We start from the raw sequence: 23,508 nt of genomic DNA on the forward strand, positions 1-23,508 counted from the left end.
CAAGGTCCACATTTGATACGTCTTCTAGATGTATATCAAAACATTTAGAAAGATGATTCGAAGGTGCTTCAAGAATGGAGATCCCAAGAGATTAAATTAAGCTCAGGACACTCCAGTTACCACTTAGTAAGACATATTCAACAATGAGGGGTAAACCCATATTGTATGCCTTTCATGAAAATATCCTAGATGTCAACTGTTGGAATTCTCTGTCACCTCCCCCATGTTCCTACTGAACTCACTTTGAATCTCTACAACAGCATTCACTGTCCTCTGTCTTATATTTATGGCTGCTTCTCTATGTGTCTGTTGCATCAACTGGACTATAAACGCTGGAGGAAGAGGACTGGGTTCTGGTAATCTTTGTATCTGCCCATGGGCCTTGCATAGGAGATGCTAAATATTTTTAATTTACTTCAGTCAACAGGAAACTCAACATCTATCACAAAATATTTAGATTTATGGAGAAAGGCCTGAGTGCAATGAATTATCTAGGCACTAGGGATCTAACAATGGAATGAATAAACCCGTGCCACTTTCAGCACCTAGTGGTAAGACTGAATTAGTATTAAGAAGACTTACAGTTATGCAACCTTGTGGAAGCTACTTAACCTCTCTGTGCCTCAGTTTTCACTTCTGAAATAGACATAACAATATACATCTCACAGGTTTTCTAGGTAGGTAAAGTGCTTAGCTATTATTACCGTTATTGAATTTTACTGAATTAAAAACTCAATCTTCATAATGCTTCTTTATGAATTCTAGTTACAGAGAACGATGGTTTCAATTACAACTTTTTGAAACAGCAGGTTAACTGCTCCATTCCTCCGCTTGGGGACTTATGAGCAAGAAGCAACTTTTACAAGAGAATTACACAGCACAGACATGCTGGGAGGAAAGCGATAACTGAAAAATGGAAAGAGAAGGAAAGCAACAGCCATCACCATAGAAGTCATTGCCGAGGAGGAAAAAGCTAATGGGACAAAGAGCTTTCAGGTCAAGAAGGCATCAGTTAAGGTGGTGCCTACAGCGAGTGGCTGTAAGACCAACCCAGGAGCCCCTCAAGTGCAGGTCCATGCCAACCGCTTCTGGCTGCATCCAAACTTATCTACTGTCAATGATGGAAAAACAACAAGGCATGTATCTGGGAAAAATGGGCTGTTGTCAGCGAACAGAAAGCCTTTTATTGAAACTTTTGATACTCAGGAGCAAACACACCACCATAGAAAATTACCCCAAGCCATCTTTTACAAAGCTTGGCATCCATTCAATAAGGGATGAAGAAATCCTAAATTGCCAGGCCAGATACTCCTCCCAATGCAATTAAGAAACAGGGGCCAGATGAGACCATCGACTCATGTAGTACAGATTTCTAAAGCCACTAGTGGAAATAGCTGCCAGAATCTTAGACATGAAAAGCTGAATTCATAGTCCTTTACCTGGAATTGACCAGGCCTCCTGCCAAAGTCTTCTCTTAAAGGCTTCTTTCAAGATTAGTAAGGAAGGGAGAACTGGAATCCTGTGCAGATCCTATAGGGAGGACATTAATTCAACAAGCCTTTGCAGAATGCAGCCCACAAGCCCAACCTGCTTTCCCACGGTATTTTTATGTTTATGTTGTAAAGAAAATGTTGCGTTCTCAGCTATAACATGGTAGATTTATACATAATATTGATGGGAATCCACACAACCACCAAATTCCAGTTCTCCCAGATCTGGTCCTCTATGTATCTAGAGCCTTAAAACCGAGCATCACACACAGCCTTTCAAAGAGATGTTTACAAAAAGTTTGTAATGACATGGGAAATTTCATATAATGTTAAGTGGAAAAGATACAAAGTTATGTGTGTGGAAAAACTTATGTGTGTGGTATGATCTCAACCAGTTAAAAATGTATGGCAAAAGGACTGAAAGTAAATATTTTAAAAAGTTAACAGTGATTGCCCCAGGGTGATTAAATTATCGGTTCTTTTTAGCTTTTTACTTTTTTTTTTTTTTACTTTAAATGTTTCTACAAACTAGTTATTACTTTTAAAATCAGAAAAAATAAAGTTTTTGTTTTTGTTTTTGTTTTTTTTTTGAGATGGAGTTTCTTTCGCTCTGTTGCCCAGGCTGGAGTGCAGTGGCGCGATCTCGGCTCGCTGCAACCTCCGCCTCCCGGGTTCAAACAATTCTCCTGCCTCAGCCTCCTGAGTAGCTGGGATTACAGGCGCGTGCCACCACGCCCAGCTAATTTTTGTATTTTTAGTAGAGACAGGATTTCACCATGTTGGCCAGGCTGGTCTTGAACTCCTGACCTCAGGTGATCGACCTGCCTTGGCCTCCCAAAGTGCTGGGATTACAGATGTGAGCCACTGCGCCCAGCCAGAAAAAATAAAGTTCTAAGAAAATAGCATGCACTGAGGTAGCGAAAGATGATATTCTACCCCTCCACATTATTGATGTCTTTCCATAAGGTCTGATTTGGTTTGCAACATCTCCCAACTAGAAATCACATGCAGCTTTTGTTTGTGTGTCATTATATTTCCTTTTCCAAGTTATTAGTAAGGATGTTAAGAACATCAGATGTAAAATGAGTCATGACGGTAATTCGAGAGACACCACCCATATAGAATATTCCCTGCCATTTATCATCACCCTTTACTTATAGTTTTTCACAGTTAACATCTTCAGTGACTAAGTAGATGACGTAATTTCCAATTCATGCTGTTCCAAATAAAGTATTGAGACATTGTATCAAATGTTTTCAACCTCACAAACATATTTCCTGCTCTTCTAATTAAACCCATGAATTCCTTATTCATATATCTGTAAGGGACTGAAAAAAAGAGTTAACTTCACTTTGTAACGTTTTTCATATACGCTCAAGGATAATGCTTATAGATTCCTCATTTCCCAGTATTTGAAGAAGTATTGATTTAAAGGCTGTGATCTATTTGCAGAGGATCCATAACTTAATTGTTCAGTTTTCTAGCGGTTCTCTAGTTCTTCATGAGTAAAAATTCTTTTGAAACACAAATCAAAGTAATTACAGTTTCTCAAATGGGAGAAAAAACAAGTGTGATGAAAACCAGGCTCCCCAAATTTTGAGGTTCCATTTTTTTTCTCTGTTACTCTTAGAACTATTTACTTAAGTATATCATAATTTTAAAATTATACAGATTTCACAGATACTTTCATTTCTCAGCTATTTGACAAGCATCTCCACTTAACATGAACATACTTTGATTTTGCTGACTTCAAAAACCAGGAATGACTTTTTTTTTTTTTTTCTAAAATGGGATTCAAGTTTGAGGTGGGGACAGATTCAGTAAATGTAGTTAAGATGAAACTTTTTGTAAATTCTGGTCTGGTGAAGCAAAAGGTCAATAAAGTCTATACTTGGCTGTCATTCACATTCATTCATTCTTCCATTCATTTTAACTTCAGTTTAATAGCAAGTCTTGGGAGGAACAGGAGTCTTAAGGTTGCAAGTTCTTTTAAGATGCCTGAGTTTTAGGCAAATTAAATCCTCATTATCTGAATAAATGGTAAGTCTTTCATTATTCATTTTGCATGTTCTCATCTTCCTGTACTAAAATATTTCCCCATTATTTTCTGCTTTCTCTGTAACACACACAAAGGCACCAAGCCACACAAAATGCAAAAGAAAACCCTCATTTAAAAAAACAAAACAAAACAAAACATGAAATCACCTATTTTAATTATGTGCTTCTTAAATGGTGCTTCTTGTGGTTGTTATTTTTTAAGAGGGATATTTTGGGTTTGTTTTAGGAAGAGTAGGGAAGACAATGTGCACAGTAAAATATCCCAATTGATACATTTTTCTGGTCTTGAGAAATTCCTTGTCCTTTTCTATTACAATGGAGAATGTTCATTTCAATGTTCTCCGCTTATAAGTTCCGGAGAGCAGCAATTCTTCTTTGTGCCTTCCACAAAGACCTGCTATAGGCTCCACACAGAGAAAACACAATACAGATTCACGGAACATGGTGACAAAGGAAGATAAAGACCAGGAATGGTACTGTTGGAATTGACAACACATTCCCTACTCCTGAGATATTACATTTTATCTAGTTCAGACATGTAGGTTTCGGTTGGTTATCGACCCAAATTTATAGGGACTTTCAGGAAAAGATTTCCACATACTCACCCCCATAGGACAATGAAGAGTTTATCGACTCTCATTATTGGCTACTTCTCTATTATTTCCAATCTGATCACCATGCTTCAAGTTAAATGGGGCTCCCTGCTGGGCACAGTGGCTCACACCTGTAATCCTAGCATTTTGGGAAGCCAAGGCAAGAGGACCACTTGACGCCAGGACTTCAAGACCAGCCTGGACAATGTGGCAAAAACTCATCTCCACAAAAAATTTAAAAATTAGCTGGGCATGGTGGTGCACACACACCTGTAGTCCCAGCTATACAGGAGGCTGAGGCAGAAGATGGCTTAAGCCTGGGAGGTCGAGGACGCTGCAATGAGCCATGATCATGTCACTGCTCTCTAACCTGGGCAACAAAGCAAGACCCGCTCTCAATCAATCAATGGGACGCCTCTTTCTCAGTCACCAGAGAGACCAGAGAACAGTCAACTGTCAGAACCTACATAATATATTTCCTCATGGACTCTGTTTACTCGTCTCTCTCTACTGCAATGACCACTGTTTCTCTACCACTCCTGATTTCTAATTTCTTAATCATCTTCACTGCCTTATATCATCACCCCCTAGGATACCCCTACTTCTTTCTAGCCATCAATTTCATGCCAAGATGATCAACTCCCAGTCTTCAACTGATATGGAAAAGTCAGGGTTGGGCTACACACAAACACACTGCTGCTCTATGGCCCCATAGAACGAATTTTATTACTTGGAAACTTAGTGATCACTCCCTGACCCAGCTGTATCTCTTTCAGCCTCTCATTAATTTTCTCAAGACCCCTTTTCATCTCTTATCCAGACCACTTTTCTCCTCTCCTACCAAATGACCTATGACTAAAGGTCATAGAAACCTAGAGTTGTTTGAAATTTTGGGCACTGCATACAAAAATTATACCAAAATGTCAGAGATCCTATAACCCTTCACTGGAAAGTACAGCAAGGTTGTCCATGAATTACATTCTGCTCACCTCTATTGCAAATTGATATTGTGACAGGTATTGCTGAGGCAGATTATTTCCATGTGTGGGCATAGAGTTACCAGCTTCATAATGTTTTAGCCTCTTCTGAACTGAAAAAACAACAGTATTGTACGTCTACTTTCTCTGCTTCTAACAATGCCTGAATGTAAAGGGAGTAATGGGGTTTGAGGCAAAATGAATATATGATTAGACACGTAAAATATACAAGGCATCTTGTTCTTCCAATGTAGAACTAGACAATGCTAAGCACTGCATCAAAAGGACAATTTTGGACGACTCTAGGATCTAAAAATATTGACACTTTTTACATCATTACTCCTCTTGTTATCGACTTTGTGAATAATCTAGAAAAAGTACCCAAGAAGTTCCAGAAAAGCTGCTTCTAATAGAGAGAGAAAATGAGAACCCAACTAAGAATTCAAAATAAAAAGAACAGACTGAGCAGATGTTACCAAAACAAATGGAGCAAAACATATTAAAGTCACTGGTGGGTGAAAATTCTTAGCAAGTAAAAGAAGAAAAAGAAAATGAGGCAGTACATCCATCTTTATCATTTCTACCTTCCTCATTTTAAATGACAAAACAGAAATACAACTTCTGAGTGATACAGACCTCAACTTTCTGCCTTCACTTTACCAAATCATGCCTATTTGATTCCTAAGAGTTCAAGGATAACTTTAATTGAGGTGACACTTCTGAGTCACAGGGCATTCGTAAAATGGCTTGAGGATGGCCTTTTGATAAAGAAGTGTGTTTTAGAGGCAATTCCAGCATACTTTTATTTTGTGAATTGCTCATTTTATAGCCCGGGTTTAGAGAGAGAGAAAAATATCTATTAGAGGTGTAAGTATAGCTTATTGTGATGCTTCCATTTGTTTCTAGAGCATTTGTGGCTATACATTTATTTGGGATCTAGCCTCCATCATTAAGAGCCTGAGCTGGGAATAAGGCTGCCATCCTGTAGCTTTTAAATGGCCTCCAATGCCACAAAGAAGTACAAAACAGGCTGCTGACTGACTGATCTCTGTGATCTAAGTTCTTTAAATGTAAGAAAAGACACACCACCATGCAGTCAAAGTAAGCTGGATAGCTTCTTTTAAAGTTGCCAGTTTTTATATAGCATTAAACTCATTCCATCCCACTGAAATCCAGTTGGCTAGAAGATCATTTTACAACTAGTGAGAATATCAGAGAGAAAAAGACAGCTACGTACAAAGACATGATAGTTTTAATGGCCACTCAAATTTTTAACACCTTGGATTTCAGGAACTAAATGCATCTGCATACTTCAGGATATAAATATTATGAAAACAATTATTAATACAAGTAAAGAATAAAAGAGGGTCACAATTAAATACTTAGACTTTAGTACATTCCACTAAAGGCTACCAACTGAATCATTAAATAAACGATTCAGCGATTCAGCAAATAATTTGTAAAAAAAAAAAAGGACTTTCATTTTCTACCCCTAAGGAATTCCAGAGTAGAAGGTGAAGAGGAAAAAAAAATCAATCACAAAACTAGCTTTATCCACTACGTAAGATCAATCAGATACCATCGCTTAGAATTATTAATAACAGTTGCACAAAAGATAAATTCATCTTTTTTCAAGAGAACTGTTTTAAATCTACTCTCCAATAAACCTTTGAGTATAGATTCAGGTAAGTGGATGGGGCAACATGAAAAGCAGCAGTCTTGGTCACCATCAAACCTCTGAAACCAAGTAACTACCTGGGCACTCCACTCATTTTTTTCTTTGGGGCTATGGGAACAGTGGGGCTGTGTTCTTCCTTTAAGCGATTTGTAGTCTCTTCAGATTACATGACTGATCAGCTAGTTAATGGTGATTCTAAGACTGTTTCCCAACTCATCATTTCAAGATGAGAATAATAATTTCCTTCCCCCTTAGTGACAAGCAACATGAACACCAACTCTAATTGCAATGAGATACCACTTCACACCCATTAGGATGGCTACAAGAAGAAAAAAAAACAGAAAATAACAAGTGAGGACGTGGAGAAATTGGAACTTTCATGCATTGCTGATGGGAATGTAAAACAATGCAGCCACTGTAGAAGACAGTAGGGCAGTTCCCCAAAAAATTTAAATTGGAGTTCCCATATGATCCAGCAATTCTACTTCTGGAAATACATCTAAAAAATTGAAAGCAAGGACTCAAACAAGTATTGGTATGCCAATGTACATTGTAGCATTATTCACAATAGCCAAAAGATAGAAAAAACCCAAATGTCCATCAACAGATGAATGGATAAACAAAATGCATTACATCCATAGAATGAAATAATACTCAGCCTTAAAAACGAAAGAAATTCTGACATGTGCCACAACATGAAGGAACTTTGAAGACATCATGCTAAGTGAAATAAGTCAGTCATAAAAGGACAAATATCCCACGATTCCACATATGTGAAGTACCTAGTCAAATTCATAGAGACAGAAAGTAGAAAGGTAGCTGCCAGGGATCAGGGGTAGGAGGCATGGGAGGTTATTGTTTAATGGGTATGGACTTTCATTTTTGCAAGATGAAAAAGTTCTGGAGATGGATAGTGATGATGGTTGCACAAATATATGAATGTACTTAATATCACTGGACAACACACTTAAAAATGGTTAAGGTGGCTAGGCACAGTGGCTCATGCCTGTAATCCCATCACTTTGGGAGGCTGAGGTGAGAGAATCCTTTGAGGCTAGGAGTTCAAAACCAGTCTGGGGGCAACATAGTAAGACCCCATCTCTACGAAAGGAATAAAAAAAGTCAGCTAGGCATGGTGGCTCATGTCTTTACTCCCAGCTACTCGGGAGGCTGAGGCAGGAGGATCACTTGAGCCCAGGAGGTCAAGACTGCAGTGAGCTGTGATCACACCACTGCACTCCAGCCTGGGTGACAGAGTGAGACTCTGTCTCAAAAAACAAAACAAAGCATAAAATGGCAAACGTAGTAAAATTTATAATGTTATATATATTTTACAACAATAAAAAGCCAATTCTACATATCTAAAAGAGTGCATATAACTTTTATGGTGATTTCCACCAGGAAGTAAAGTTAAGTGTATAGGATTCAGAAAGTCTTACTTTTGTTCTGTTGGGATTTTTTTTTTTACCATATACTTGAATTATTGTCATTAAAAACAAAACTAGCCGGAATTAAGTCAACCTTTAACCTAGAAATTCCTCTTTTAAAAATTCAGCCTAAGGAAATAATCAGGGAAGAAACAACAATGGATTTACAAGAATGTTGTTTGTAATGTTAAAAATGTGGGAGCAACTTAAATAGTCATCCTTGGGAGATTGCTTCAACAAATGGTGCTGCATCTCTACAATGGACAGAGACCCTAGGGATGTCATGAGGCTATCTGACAGAAAAAGGGGTCCCATAGTACATTAAGTTTTTAAAAACAGGCAACATTTGATATAACTTCACCATTTAATGAAGAGTGATGTGTGTACTGCATGCATATTCAGGCTCAAAAAAAAGTCTGGAAGAGGCTGGGTGCGGTGGCTCATGCCTGTAATCCTAGCACTTTGGGAGGCCAAGGCGGGTGGATCAACTGAGGTCAGGAGTTCGAGACCAGCCTGGCCAACATGGTGAAACCCCGTCCCTACTAAAAATACAAAAATTCAACAGGCGTGGTGTGGGTGCCTGTAGTCCCAGCTACTCAGGAGGCTGAGGCAGGAGAATCGAGGGAAATCATGAGGCTACCTGAAGAAAAAGGGGTCTCATAGAAAGTTTTTAAAAAGAGGCAACATTTGATATGACTTCATTATTTAATGAAGAGTGACGTGTTTACTGCGTGCATATTCAGGCTCAAAAAAAAAGTCTGGAAGAGGTCAGGTGCAGTGGTTCATGCCTGCAATCCCAGCACTTTGGGAGGCCAAGATGGGTGGATCATCTGAGGTCAGGAGTTCGAGACCAGCCTGGCCAACAGGGTGAAACACCATCCCTACTAAAAATACAAAAATTCGCCAGGCGTGGTGGTGGGCGCCTGTAGTCCCAGCTACTCAGGAGGCTGAGGCAGGAGAATCGCTTGAATCTGGGAGGCGGAGGTTGTAGTGAGCCAAGATTATGCCACTGCACTCCAGCCAGCCTGGGCAACAGGGTGAGACTGTGTCTCAAAAAAAAAAAAAAAAAAAAAAAGTCTGGAAGGATACATATAAAATGTTAACTATGGTTGTTCCTGAATGATAGAATTGAGGGTAATTTTTTTTTTTTTTTTTTTTTTTTTTTTTTGAGACAGGGTCTCACTCTGTCGCCCAGGCTGGAGAGCAGTGACACGATCTCAGCTCACTGCAGCCTCAACCTCCCGGGCTCAGGCGATCCTCCCACCTCAACCTCCCGAGTAGCTGGGACTACAGGTATGCATGCCACCACACCCAGCTGATTTTTGTATTTTTCATAGAGATGGGGTTTTGCCACGTTGCCAAGGCTAGTCTCAAACTCCTGACCTCAAGTGATCCAACTGCTTCAGCCTCCCAAAGTGCTGGGATTACAAGCATGAGCCACTGCACTCGGCTGAGGATGATTTCTATTTATTTCTTTGTATTCTTCAACTTTAATTATTATTATTATTACAAAGAGCTCTTGTAATGAGAGAAGTAACAGAGCTACTTCCATTTTGAGAAACAAACAAGCAAAGGGTTCAGGGAGCACTCACCAGTGCAACAAGTAGCTCAGACATCACAGGGCCAAGGCAAAACCTGTCAGGCCCCCCAGGGGCTACCATTCCTCTCCCATCTCCAGGCCCTAGCTGCTGAGACTTTCCCATGTTTTTCACACCTTACAATCAATCATGCTTTCACTCATTTCCCCAAGGAAGAAGATTCACCATCTTAATTTTGCATATAAATACCTCATTCAGATTTCTACTCATCAGAACTCAGAACAAAGACATCCAGCATAAGATCAGCAAACATAAGTACATATCTTTCCCTAGGAAAATCCACTCAAGCCATTGCCGATGAATATTATTTTTATCCTAGCCAACCCCTAACGGCACTCTCCTCATATATCTGCCTCTGTCCTCCTTTCTAGGCAAGCAACAGATGCCATTTAAAAACCTTTCAAGAAGTTCCCCTACTCTTAAAATGATATGTTAAAACAATGTGTTTCCTTTTCGCCATGCAATTTTTTTTTTTTGTAATTTTGAAAATAGTATAAGTTAAAGCCAACAGAAAAAGACATAAAGGGACATATTTTATAGACCTCATCAATTCCCCCCTTAAATTTTTTTTTCAATGAGAGACAGGGATATGGAAGACATATGACACATTGTAAGCCTTACTTATCCTTTGGTTTATTTAGGGAATTTTGTGTTTGGAAAATGACAGACTTCTGCATTTAGGTAGACAAATATGAACGACTCACAGAGAAAAACAAGACCACTTATTTCTAGCAAACTTTTAGAAAATCAAAATAATTTAGTGTCTTAATTTTTCTCTATACATGAGTACATATCTATAAATGCCCAGCACTACAAAACTAGCTAAATATCTTTACCCCATCATAAAAAAGCAGTTCAATAGCACCCAGAAGTCACTACTCACAGCTGCTCCACTCACAAAGAAAACTCCAAATGTCGGTGCCCCTCAAGAGTGAAACGCCCCACAGCTGGCTTGCTCTGCATGGACATACCCTTCTCTCCTAAGCTAACCTGAAAAGCAAGCTGGATTTGTTTACTGCACAAACATCTGTAATTGCTAAACATCTCTGTGACATGGTGTAACAGTTACCGCTTGTGCAAACTGCCCATCTAAATTTCTCTCTGCAATATGAGCACATGAAAACCCAACACACAGAGAGATTGGAAACATCTGTAAAAATTAATGGCCAAATTGACCAAAGTGGGAGGGATTAAAATAGCTAAATAGCTCCAGAGTAACATTCAGCTTTAGCAAATAATCCGTATACTGGATAGGTTCCTCCTCAGCTTATCCATAGCTCCCCTCTGTGGGATCCTAGCTGGCACACACATTGTTTCAACCCACTAATGCAAACCTATTACCCAGTCTTGCTACAAAATATTATATACAGGTAAGATACAGGTTAAGTGGATTTATTACAACTCTAAAAGCAAAAAGAAAAAAAAAAAAAAAGAAATACCTCTTCTCCCATGATGCAGCCAGCCTCCTCTCTTCAGTTTGAAAAGGTCCCAGAACTCCCCTGGAATCCTCCCACTTCCTTCCAACAGCACGGAGCCTGAGGACCCAGCCTAACCCTGAGTCATACTTGGGACCAAATGAGGAATGGGGAGAACAAAGCTCGCATTTGTTTATGGTTCAGGAAGCCAGGGCCGATTCATGGCTTGGGTGGCTTCGAGAGAAGTCCTCCTCCCTCGCCTATGTTGCTGCTGCAATCTGGGCTCCCTCCTGGGGCCCCCAGGTGTGACCATTCGACAAGGAACACACTGAGGGAGTGTTTACTTGGCAAGACCTAGTGATCACTTCTGTTTAAAAATGCCAGAGAAGAAATAAAAAGCTCACTATCTTTCAACAGATCATATGGCTAGAGAGTGAGGGATATCTAGAATACAGTCTGTATATGACATATCAGTCATGAACATGCCTGTATTTTAAATACAATTAGTTGCACTACACAAAAATTACTCATAAACACACACACACACAAACTGAAGAAGGAAAAACAGCCGTGGCTTTATGGAAATACTTCCCCTAGGAAAAATACAGCAAGATTGCTGCCATGTCATCAGGAGTATCCTAACAGGTTGGAATGAAATATTTAAATCACAATTTTGTTCTTTCCCCCAAAAGAGATACCATTTTAATCACCACTTCAATGAATCTAGAGCGCAGTGGTTAAGTGTTCAAAACTCTGGAGCCGGAGTGTTTGAGATCAAAATCCCCGTTAAGCTACTTCCTGGCTTTGTGATCCTGAACAACTTACTCAACCTTTGCTCATCTCAGTTTCCTTATCTATAAAATGGGGATAATGGCACCAACCTATAGGGCTGTCTGGAAAATTAAATGATATATGTAAAGTACTTATAAAAGTGCTTGGCACACAGTAAATATCATATTAGCCACAATTACAAGTTCAGGACAATTTCACAAATCAGGATGCCAAGTAAACGGTATCCTTATCTTACCACATTTCTCATACACCTAGACTTTGATGACCTGTTTCAGTTAACTACGGTTAATATTCAAATTTTTAATTAAAGTAATTTAAAAACCATTTGCTTACTATTTATTAACTGCCTGCACTGTATCTAACTCTGTAAGGGGCTTTAAATAAGATGCTGTTCCAGTCCTCAAGAAATTTACAATCTCCTTGGGTAAATAAGACATAAATCTGTTTACTTATCACACACACACACACACACACACACACACACACACACACACAAATGTAGGTGATGTCACTAGGTTGTAAATGACAAATATAATACAAGTGCTACAGAATTAGAATTTGGAATTCAGAGAACAGATAAAAAATTACCTTATCAAAACCCAACTAGGATGGAGGAGAATAAACAAATCTCCTGTGTAGAAGGATTCCAAATCATTTCTTTAGATATTCCTCCCTCAAGGAGGTAGAGTGAAACTCCCCACTCTTTAAGTGGGAGGGGCACAGAGTACCCTTTTTCCAAAGAGTCAAGTATGTAAAGAGGGAAAAAACCAGAACTTTCTAGTGGAGAAACCTAACACCTACGTCAGCCAAGGTGACTAAGGTTAACATCCATAGCGATAAGTATGGAATTAATATGATGTAATGAGAGCACTTCACCTCTGTGGCCTTCCTCCCAAAAACCCACAACTCCAATCTACTCATGAGAATAACTTCAGACAAATGCTTATTTAAGGACATTCTACAAAACTGAAAATTGCCATGGTCATCAAAAATAAAGTCTGGGAAACTGTTAAAGCCTAACAAGATGAGAAAACTAAATGTGGTATTCTGGATGGGATCCTGGAACAGAAAAAGGACACTGGATAAAAACTAAGGACATCTGAATAAAGCATGGATGTTAGTCAGTAATGATAATATGGGCCGGGCGCAGTGGCTCACGCCTGTAATCCTAGCACTTTGGGAGGCCAAGGTGGGTGGATTACTTGAGGTCAGGAGTTCAAGACCAGCCCAGCCAACATGGCGAAACCCCGTCTCTACTAAAAATACAAAAATTAGCCAGGTGTGGTGGCAGGTGCCTGTAAATCCCAGCTACTCAGGAGGCTGAGGCAGGAGAATTGCTTGAATCGGGTAGGGGTGGGGGGCGGAGGTTGCAGTGAGCCGAGATGGCACCACTGCACTCCAGCCTGGGCAACAGAGCAAGACTCTGTCTCACAAAAAAAAAAAAAAAAAAAAGATAATATGAAATGTACCATGTTAATGCAAGATGTTAACAAAAGAGGAAGCTAGGTGTGAGGTATGTGGGAACTCTATTATCTTCACAACTTTTCCATAAATCTAAAACTACTCTAAAATTAAAAGTTGATTAAAAAACTAATTAGAGAGATAAACCTGCTGAATGTAAAGGTATATATAAATAAACACATATCTGTGATTTATAGTTATACATGTTTATGACCATGTGTATATCTATGTAAATCTATTTAACAAGGCCCTCTCAACTTAAAATTTAAAAATTGTCTCTATCTTCTTAGCCTATTAAATGAAGATAGTAGAATGCTGACTCCTGGCTTTTTCATTCCCAAAATACACAAAAGAATTTTCTTTGAAAGGAAACTTGGCTCTTTTGTCAGTGTTGCTGCCAACCCAGGCAACGGCGATCCAGCTTAAAGAGTGTGCATGAGGTGGGCCCATCTGCCCCTTTCCAAGAGCTACTAGAAGTTCCTGGTGCCTGGCCAATTAGTCATCAACCACAGAGCCCCGGGGCTGGCAAGTCTCCCAGCTACTTCCTCTCCCATCTCCAGTCCACATTCCTCGGCACCTCCCCAGTTATCTCTCTAAATTATAAATCTGATCACGCTGCTGCCCAACTGAACTCCTTCACCAACTTGCCCACCCACCCAGGAGAAGGGCAGCTTGTGAGTGGACTGGCAGAGCCCTGCAGGAAGAGGCACCGCCTCCCTTTCAGCTGCCCACTTCCTCCACTACCACCACCACGGCCCCTGCACCCCAGCCCAACCCACCTCTTCCTTCAACATACTCATGCTCTCTCCTTGTCCACACACACACTGCTAGTACCACGAATTCCCAACATCTTTTAACACGTTGCTCAAATACTACTTTCCTTAAAAAGAGACCAAGGATATCCCATCCCTTCCTTCTTGACCTGGAGGGAAGTTAGTAGTTTCTTCCTTTCTATTCTCATTGATGCTTTGGACATGCCTCTGCTAGTCTTTCCCCTTACATTACAATGACTTATATACATACCCCCTTCTCTCCAAGGTAGGGACAATCCAAAGCATTAAATGAGAAGCCTGTATATGACAGCTGATCCAAGGTGTGACTTAGGGCAGGAGGTGTTAACTCCACTGCGATGAACCACACCAGACCTACTCCACCCCAAATAAATAACCTGTCAGGTAAAAAAAAAAAAAAAAACTGCACTTACTATGCAAATACAATATCTAGACATGCCATTTAGCCAATCCCTTTCCAAATGGATTGCCACCCCTTTGTTCATTTACATAGAAATCCCAGAGCTACCACTGCTGATCCATAAAAGGCATTCAATAAAGCTTCAATGAATGAATGAATGAGTGAATTAATGAACAAATGGAAGAGTGAATCTTAGCTAGACCACAAGCAGATCCCAACCAGAACTGGATTAGCACAAAACAATATCTTCATTCATCCAGTCCACAAATATTTACTGAGGGCTAACTATTATTTAACAACTATTTTCATAAACTGTAAATGGTGACTAACACAGACAAGGTCCCAAATTATGGCACTTACTTTCTAGCGGCTGACATTTAAGACTTGGTGATATGAAACAAACAGCTAACACAGATATAGCAAAATTCAATTGTACTTCTTGGAATTTGAAATTTGCCATAATAAAAAATTAAAGAGGCCAGGCACGGTGGCTCATGCCTGTAATCTCAGCACTTTGGAAGGCTGAGGGAGGTGGATCACCGGAGGTCAGGAGTTCAAGACCAACCTAGCCAACATGGTGAAACCCCGTCTCTACTAAAAATACAAAAATTAGCTGGGCATGGTGGCCCACACCTATAATACCAGCTACTTGGGAGGCTGAGGCAGGAGAATTGCTTGAACCTGGGAGGCAGAGGTTGCAGTGAGCCAAGATCACGCCACTGCACTCCAGCCTGGGTGACAGAGCAAGACCCTGCCTCAAAAATAAATAAATAAATAAATAAATAGAAATAACCCTGGAAAATGTACTGTCATTTATAGGTACTCTTTCTACTCTAATAACAATAAGGACAACAATAATAATAACTAACGTTAATCAAGTGATTACTATGTGCCAGGCACGTCTCTAACCATTGCATGTTACTTAATCCTCACAACAACCTTCTGGGGTAGATTCTCTTGTTACTCTAATTTTACAGATGAGGAATCAAAAGCACTGAGTGGTTAAGTAACTTGTCCCAGGAAGAGGCAGAGTTGAAGTCTGAACCTGGGCTATCTGTCCTCCATGTTTAATAGCCACTATACTCTTTTTATTATTTTTTTTTCCGGAGTCTCGCTCTGTCGCCCAGGCTGGAGTACAGTGGCGCAATCTTGGCTCATTGCAACCTCCACCTCCCGGGTTCAAGCAATTCTCCTGCCTCAGCCTCCTGAGTAGCTGGGACTACAGGTGCATGCCACCATGCCTGGCTAATTTTTTGTATTTTTAGTAGAGACTGGGTTTCATCGTGTTAGCCAGGATGGTCTCCATTTCCTGAACTCATGACCCACCTGCCTTGGCCTTCCAAATTGCCGGGATTATAGGCGTGAGCCACCACACCCGGCCAACCACTATACTCTTAAAAACACAATTTGAAAACCTTCTGGGAATATGATTCTTGGTGACAATCTGGCTGCAACTAAATATTTCTTAGAAAATACGCTAGGCTGAGTGTTTCAGAAAGTTCACGTCGAACATATATAAAACAGAAAGCAGCACCCAACACGACAAAGAATAATCCTGTAATACTGGTTCACTGTTTCTGTTTCCCTTTCCCTACCAACTCCCCTCCTCCTTCCTTACTTTTTCCAGATCAGGAAACAAAACAGAGACACTCTGAGGAGAGAGAAGCCAAAGTCTGAAAATCCCTAACACTTCATTCAACCCAGGCAACCAGTGGGCATCTTAACACCATCTGCTCATTAAAAACCACAGGTTTTCCAACAACTCAAGAGACACAATCTTATTTTTCAACCAAAATGAGGGACAGCCAATACTCTAGGTCTCAGATAATCACAACAAGGTTTTGACCCTTGTGTTTAATTAGTCATAGAGTATATCTCATTAGCTTCTGGAGGTCTCTAGAGCTTATTTCTAGTCTTCAAAGGATTAGGACATAGATCTCTCATTTTTAAGGAGCTAAGATCATCACTTTATTGACATGTTTTAATTTTATATGATTATGCAGCTTAATAAATTTTTACTAGAATGGATAAAAAGACTACCTGGGTGGGGGCTGGGTAGGAGGTGGGGATGGTTAATGGGTACATAAAAAATAGAAAGAATGAATAAGACCTACTGTTTGGTAGCACAACAGGATTACTATAGTCAATAATAACTTAATTGTACATTTTAAAATAACTTAAAGAGTATAATTTTATTGTTTATAACTCAACGGATAAATGCTTGAGGGGATGGATACCCCATTCTCCATGATGTGCTTATTTCACAGTGCATGCCTGTATCGAAACATCTCATGTGCCCCATAAATACACCTATTATGTACCCACGAAAATTAAATACAAAAAAAAGACTACCTGTGATATGTATGAAAATACTTAAATTCTCTTACTGTAATTTGGCTAATTAAAAACTTGATTAGTGGTTCTCATTTATACACAATTTTAATTCTAATTATCTGTCACAAGTAAAAGCTACAATGTGGATACCATAAAGGCATTAATTTGGGTGACTATAATTCTATAAATGAGATTCAAGATGACAAGAGTTGAAAAAGAGACTGTTACAAACACAACGTCTTGTAGAAAGTGTAGACAGAATTCAAGAGAGAGATGTCAGAAGTCACTAATGGAAATCGGCTAAGACAGGAAGACCATGGGAAAAAAGCTTCTTCAAAGATTTCTCCGTAGGGAATCCAGTAAACAACCAACCTGGCAAACCATTAAGTTTAGAAATCTCTTTTCCAGCAAGGCAAAAAAGACTGCTTTTTCCAATAATTAAGTGGGCCAAGACTGGTAGTGCCTAAAGAGCTAGGACATGGAATGAGCTGGCACCAAAAAGCCAGCATTATTCTATATAAAGCCATGTCAGGTTAGGTCCTGAGACTCACTCGAGTATCTGTAACTTACCTATCCATGTGTAATACCTGACACTCCTTTCCCTAAGTGGTTGGTCAGAAGTGATCATCTAAGTGACTCATAAAAAGGGAAGGAGTTTAGAAAAAGAGAGTAGGGCCAGACTGGGGTCACAGGAAAATAGCCTGATGAAGAAATTCCCTCTCAGGTCCACAGGTGGGAGACAGAGGTACCAGCCGTATTCATGAGAATACAATCCTGTCTGGGCTTGCCTTCTTGCTCAGAGTCTTCCAACCCAATCTCTAGGCTGAAGACTCTGAAACCTACATTTACAGTTCTCTCTCAATCACCAGACTTATGTATCCATCTGCCTGCTGGATGTCTCTACTTGATACAGTCCCACAAGAACTTCCAAATCCAGCTAGTCTAACCCATGTCCCTCCTCCCCACATATCTTCTTTCTCCACTGTTTTCTAATCAGAAAATAGTACTCAGCTGCTTAAGCCAGTTGCCCAAGGCACAATCTTCAAGTCCTCCCTCTTCTTTATCCCCCACATACGGATCAAACTTGATTCTATCTTCAAAATATTTCCCCAAACCATCCATTTCTCTCCATGACAATAGTTCAAGCTGTTAAAACATCCCTTACCTTGATGTCCCCTTCTATGTAAAGAAATTCAAATGGACGCTCTCTGGACACAATTAGACACTCCTGCCATTCTCTTCCCCTTTATGTATCCTTCCCTGGGAGAGTGAAATTACTTATCTGATAGGTGAATTTAAGAAAAATATACTGGGCATGCTCGGCTTAGCTCTTCTCTTTCCTCCTCTTGGAAGTCAGCCTTCTCTGCTGCTCCTCAAGGGGCAGGTCCTTCTATCTCACACTGGCCTGAGTTAGTCCAATGTTGCTGAGATTGTGTGGGCAAATCTGTCTAATTCTGGGAATCAGCTGGCAGGCCCATTTGTCTCTCACACTAATCTATATCTTCCAACTTTGCCTTCATCAGTAATGACATTGCAATAAAACGTATGCACAGAGAGATCACAAATCATAAGTGTTCAGCTTGAGAACATTTCACAAAATAAAATATGGTCTATACAAATAGAGGGATATACTATGTTCATGAATTAGAAAGGTACCAATTGTCATCAAAAGTGTCTATAGATTCAATGCAATCTCAATCAAAATTCCAGGAGGGGTTTTTTTGTTTTTTTTTTTTTGATGATGATGATGATGGGGGATTGACAAACCGATTCTAAAATTTAAATTAAAATGCAAAGGGCTAAGAATAGCTTAGGTAATCTTGAAGAGGAATAAATATCTAGGCAGCATAGAATGGGCACAAGGAAAAAAAGACCAAAAGAACAGAGTCCAGAAATAGGCCCACTTATATATAGCCACTTAGGTTATGACTAAGGTGATAGGGCTGTGCAGTGTAGAAAGGATAATCTTTTCAATAAACAGTGCTGGGTCAACTGGACATCTATAATGAAAAAAAAATCAGCAAAATATTTTGATTATCCATTCACTCACTCATCTAATTAACTGGTTTAGAACCTAGATTTGGAGTGGGGGGCTATTTATCAGGAAAGCCAGTATGTTTCTGTTACCTCTCTTCTGAATTTTACTCACCCTGTCTTTTGTAATCCACTCCCCACACTGCAGTTGGAATACTTTCTCTAAACCACCTATCTGATCATGTCACTCTCTTGCTTAAAACACTTTTTGATAGTTTCCCATTGCTCTCAAGATCAAGTCCAACTCCCTAACAAGTCTCACAAGACTCTTCGTGATCTGGGCCCTGCTTCTTTCCCCACTTCGTGCTGGAGCCTCTATACATCATCTGTGCTATCTCTTTCCCTCTTCAGGGCATTTATAGATGTTGCTCTCCCTACTTTAATAACTCTATGCCTACTGGACCCATGGTTTTCAGCCTAAACATCATTTCCTGTAGGAAGCTGGTACACACACACATGAACGGACACACAACTTCCAGCCTCCCTAACAACTCACCACTTCCTGCCATGCCTGAGGGCTCCTACAGCACAACACTGTGTTCTCAGCCTGATTATGGCATTTCCTATACTCTATTATTATTGTTTATTTACTTTTCTGTAGCTCCCTGAGGGCAGTGACCTGGTCTCCCTCATGACTGTATCCTCAGTACTGAGCATATTTAGTGAGCACTCAATACATGCTAGTTGAAATGAGTCATATTCAGAAAGTATTTTCAGGTATATATTTTTTAAGTCCTGTGAGGTAGGATAGGTAAAAAAAGTATTCCCATTTTACAGATGGCCCAGCTGAGGCCAACTTTATCGAGGTCAATCAGCTAGGATGAAGGTACTATGGCCCTATAATTTTCTAAGGTGTAACTTGGTTCATCTATAGCCATATAGCATTTTCCATTATTTTGATACAGCACATACTTACATCTGAGCTTGGTTTAAATGGCACATGTTTCTCCAAGGTTCTTTCCCCCCCACCCCTTTAATCTCTTATCAAGGGAAATTTCCAACATACACAAAAATAGAGTGTGATGAACCCCCATGTATACACCATCCAGTTTCAACAAATACCAACTCATGATCAATGTCTCCTCTATGCCCCACTCTTTCATCTTCTGGACTATAGGAAGCAAGTCCCAGACATTAAATCATCTCAGCTGTAAATATTTCAGTTAAATGGTACATTCAACAAATCATTCGGAGACATATCCACTTGGTGGTATTTAAAAGATTCATAAATGGAATCCTTCCTTATAGCCTGATAAGAGAAGCAAGAATACCTACATGAACTATTTATCTATTCACAGTTGGTGGAGGGATGTTATGCAATATCTCTCCTGGTGTATAATCTAATCATTAACTCTGGGTAGGGTAATATAGATGAAAATATAAGATAAGCACAAGATTATCTACTGACTCAGAAAAGTGGATCTTAATACTTCACAAACTTGGCCAGGTATGGTGGCTCAAACCTGTAATCCCAGCACTTTGGCAGGCCAAGGTGGGCGGATCACTTGAGGTCAGGAGTTCAAGACCAGCCTGGTCAATGTGGTGAAACCCCGTCTCTACTAAAAATACAAAAAAAGAATTAAGCTGGGTGTGGTGGTGGGCACCTGTAATCCCAGCTACTTAGGAGACTGAGGCATGAGAATCACTTGAACCTGGGAGGCAGAGGTTGCCATGAGCCAAGATTGTGCCACTGCACTCCAGCCTAGGCAACAGAGCAAGACTCTGTTTCAAAAAAAAAAAAAAAAAAAAAACTTCACAAACCTGAACGAAAAGTATAACGTGATGCTCATAGCTGTTAATAATTGTCAGATTCCCTTTTTCTCTCACCCAAGTTATCAAGCCAGACATTTCAGAAGGCCAACTGTCCCAGCCTGAGCAGGAGACCTACTTGAGCCTCACCTACTGAATGCTATCACGCACGATCCAATTTACGCTTCTAAAAATCAAAACAGCAAGCTCAATTCTCAAAGGAAGCTTTCTTCCTTAGACATAAATCCTAGACACAAAACCATCTCAAAGTAATGAAAACCAGGTTGTATGCTAATAAAACAGAATCACACTTATTGGCTCTTGTGCCAGGTTGTACAATAACATGAGGGATCCATAAATCTATGCAACTATCCGTGGCGCCAACAACATGGGGTGGAGATAGTTTCAAATCCTCTTAGATGTTGTAAAAATTGTCCACACCCAGAAAGCAGGCTGGGAATTTTATGTTTTCCCCAGAGGCTCCACATGAGTAATGGGTTTAGGGAGCTTCCAATACATAGTTTCATTCTGCAGACAAATCAGGAATCAAGATGCATACACGAATGCGTACACACACACAAACGTCAAATATCCCTATCTGAAATGCTTGGGACCAGAAGTGTTTTGCATTTCAGATTTTTCTTTCTTTTTGCATTTTGGAATATCAGCAGAATACATCCAGGTTGAGCATCCCTAATCCAAAAATCCGAAATCCAAAATGCTCCGATGAACATTTACTTTGAGAATCATATTGGTGCTCAATAAGTTTCGATTTTGTAGCATTTTGGATTTTGGATTAGGGATGTTCAACACACCTGCGCACACACATATACATGTCTGATGAAGTTAACACTTCATGGCACCAATATCAATGCAATAAATCAACTATCTGCTTCACAGAGGTGCAGTGAACTATACAATTGATATATTTTCAACTACACAAGTGCTATATTATCTCACCCAATACTCTCATTCTAGAGATGTCTATAATCTCTAAAGTGCAGCATTAATATGTATTTTAATATTATTCATTCAACAATATTTATTGAGCACCTACAATGTGCCATGCACTGTTCTAAGCACATAGAATAGATTAGTCAACAAAATAAGTGATATATATAACAAAAATAAATCTGTTAGAAGATGATATGTGCCACAGAGAACAAAATATTTAGTACCAGGAAGGGGGAAGGGGTGAGGTTTCTGCTAAGATGGCAGGGAGGAAAGGGAGGCAGCCGAGTGAGCAGGTAGATGCAGAGTGGCCCAGGCCGAGGAGACCATTGCAGCAAATGCCCCCTGTAGGAGTGTGCGTGGCATGTCTGAGGAAGAGCAAGGACCCAGAACGAAGACAGTGAAGGGAGAGCAGTGGGGGAGGAAGTCCCAGCAGTAACGAGGGTCGGGTCCCACTTTTTTTCTCAGGAAAGCCTTGGCAGGGGTGTGAGCAGATGAGTAGCATGATGTGACTTGGGTTTTCAAAGGTTCTCCCTGGCTTCGCTCTTAAGACTAAACTCTAGGGGGATGGGGACAGGCAGAAATCCCTATTAAGGAGCAGTGGAAGTAATGAGACCTAGGTGGATGATGGACATATTTAGGAGGCAGAGCTGAGAGAAAGAGCCAGGGACAACCTGAGGGTTTCTGTCCTGAGCAATAGGAGTGGGAGATGGCGCTGCCTTCAACTGAGATGGGGAAAGCTGTGGGTAGAGCAGTTGCAGGGGGACGATGAGTTCAGGTTTAGGCAAACGGATATGAATTTAAGATCTTCAAGTGGAGATATTGAAGTAAGCAGCCAGTTGGACATACAGCTCTGAGGTTTAGGAAAGAAATGTGCTGAGATAAAAACTTTCAAGTATTATATTTGACACTGACATTGCTGTCAACAGTAACTCAATTTATTATTGACACCTAAAACTAGTATTAATAGCAATAATAAGAGTCATACACACACACACACACACACACACACACACACACACACACACACAGTCCTCCTACACGAAGAAGATAAAGGCCAGGAATCATAAAACAAACAAAAGGAATGAACTGTTTGCTGACTGAGTCAATGGTCATTTTCACTTCAACCACTTGAATAAAGGAAGAAAAACTGCATCCATTGTTCCTTTCCAAGATGGGGGCTTGCTCTTTTGTAAATGTTTACAGGAATCTGAATGTGACCATATGAAACAGAAGTGAGCTCAAGAGCTGGGACACTAGTTTTCAGATCTTGAAAAATATCATGTATTGATTGCTGAAAGGAACAATGCTGGCTCAAAGAAACTTCAACATTGAAAAAAAAAGTTTAAATGAAATGGTTTTTAATTTCTAGGTATCTGCCCTTTCTGCCTGACTCATCTCCAGAGGGATTCAGTGTTTGAAAAGTTTCCTTTTCAGATTCTGTTTCTAATGCATGATGACACTGGGCAAGGTTGCTGAGGGTGGGTGGAGGGGTGGATGTCCTACAGCTGCAGAAGATGATGCAACCTTTAAAATGTTATCCCACAAAAAAAAAAAAAACAACACTTAAAAGCCACCCATAAACCTGAATTAGAGAGGTTGCCAATACCCCATCCCCCAAATCTGCTGGCACAAACATCAAAGCAAAAATTTCAGCACTAAATCGAATTAACAAACATTCCTTAAGCACAGCACGAGTGTAGAGTGTAGCTTATTATAATTTGGAAAATTCCATGGTATTTATCAACTCCTAAGCAAGG

At 39.9% G+C, this 23,508-nt stretch overlaps 1 protein-coding gene across 12 annotated transcripts in view; it reads right to left on the reverse strand.

Annotated features, from left to right (window-relative positions):
• The window catches only part of SH3KBP1 (SH3 domain containing kinase binding protein 1), a 358,209-nt gene that overhangs the window by 127,975 nt on the left and 206,726 nt on the right, over positions 1-23,508 (reverse strand). For 2 of the 12 annotated variants that reach the window (XM_030807598.1, XM_030807597.1), the window contains exon 1: positions 11,261-11,400. The exons of the other annotated variants lie outside the window; for them this stretch is intronic. In XM_030807598.1, coding sequence (XP_030663458.1) covers positions 11,261-11,272 — 12 coding nt within the window. In that variant the 5' untranslated portion in view covers positions 11,273-11,400. Of the gene's footprint in view, positions 1-11,260; positions 11,401-23,508 lie in introns of those variants that run through there. 12 annotated transcript variants of the gene reach the window in all.

The sequence above is a fragment of the Nomascus leucogenys genome, chromosome X, assembly GCF_006542625.1.
Source record: "Nomascus leucogenys isolate Asia chromosome X, Asia_NLE_v1, whole genome shotgun sequence".
Lineage (NCBI taxonomy): Eukaryota > Metazoa > Chordata > Mammalia > Primates > Hylobatidae > Nomascus > Nomascus leucogenys.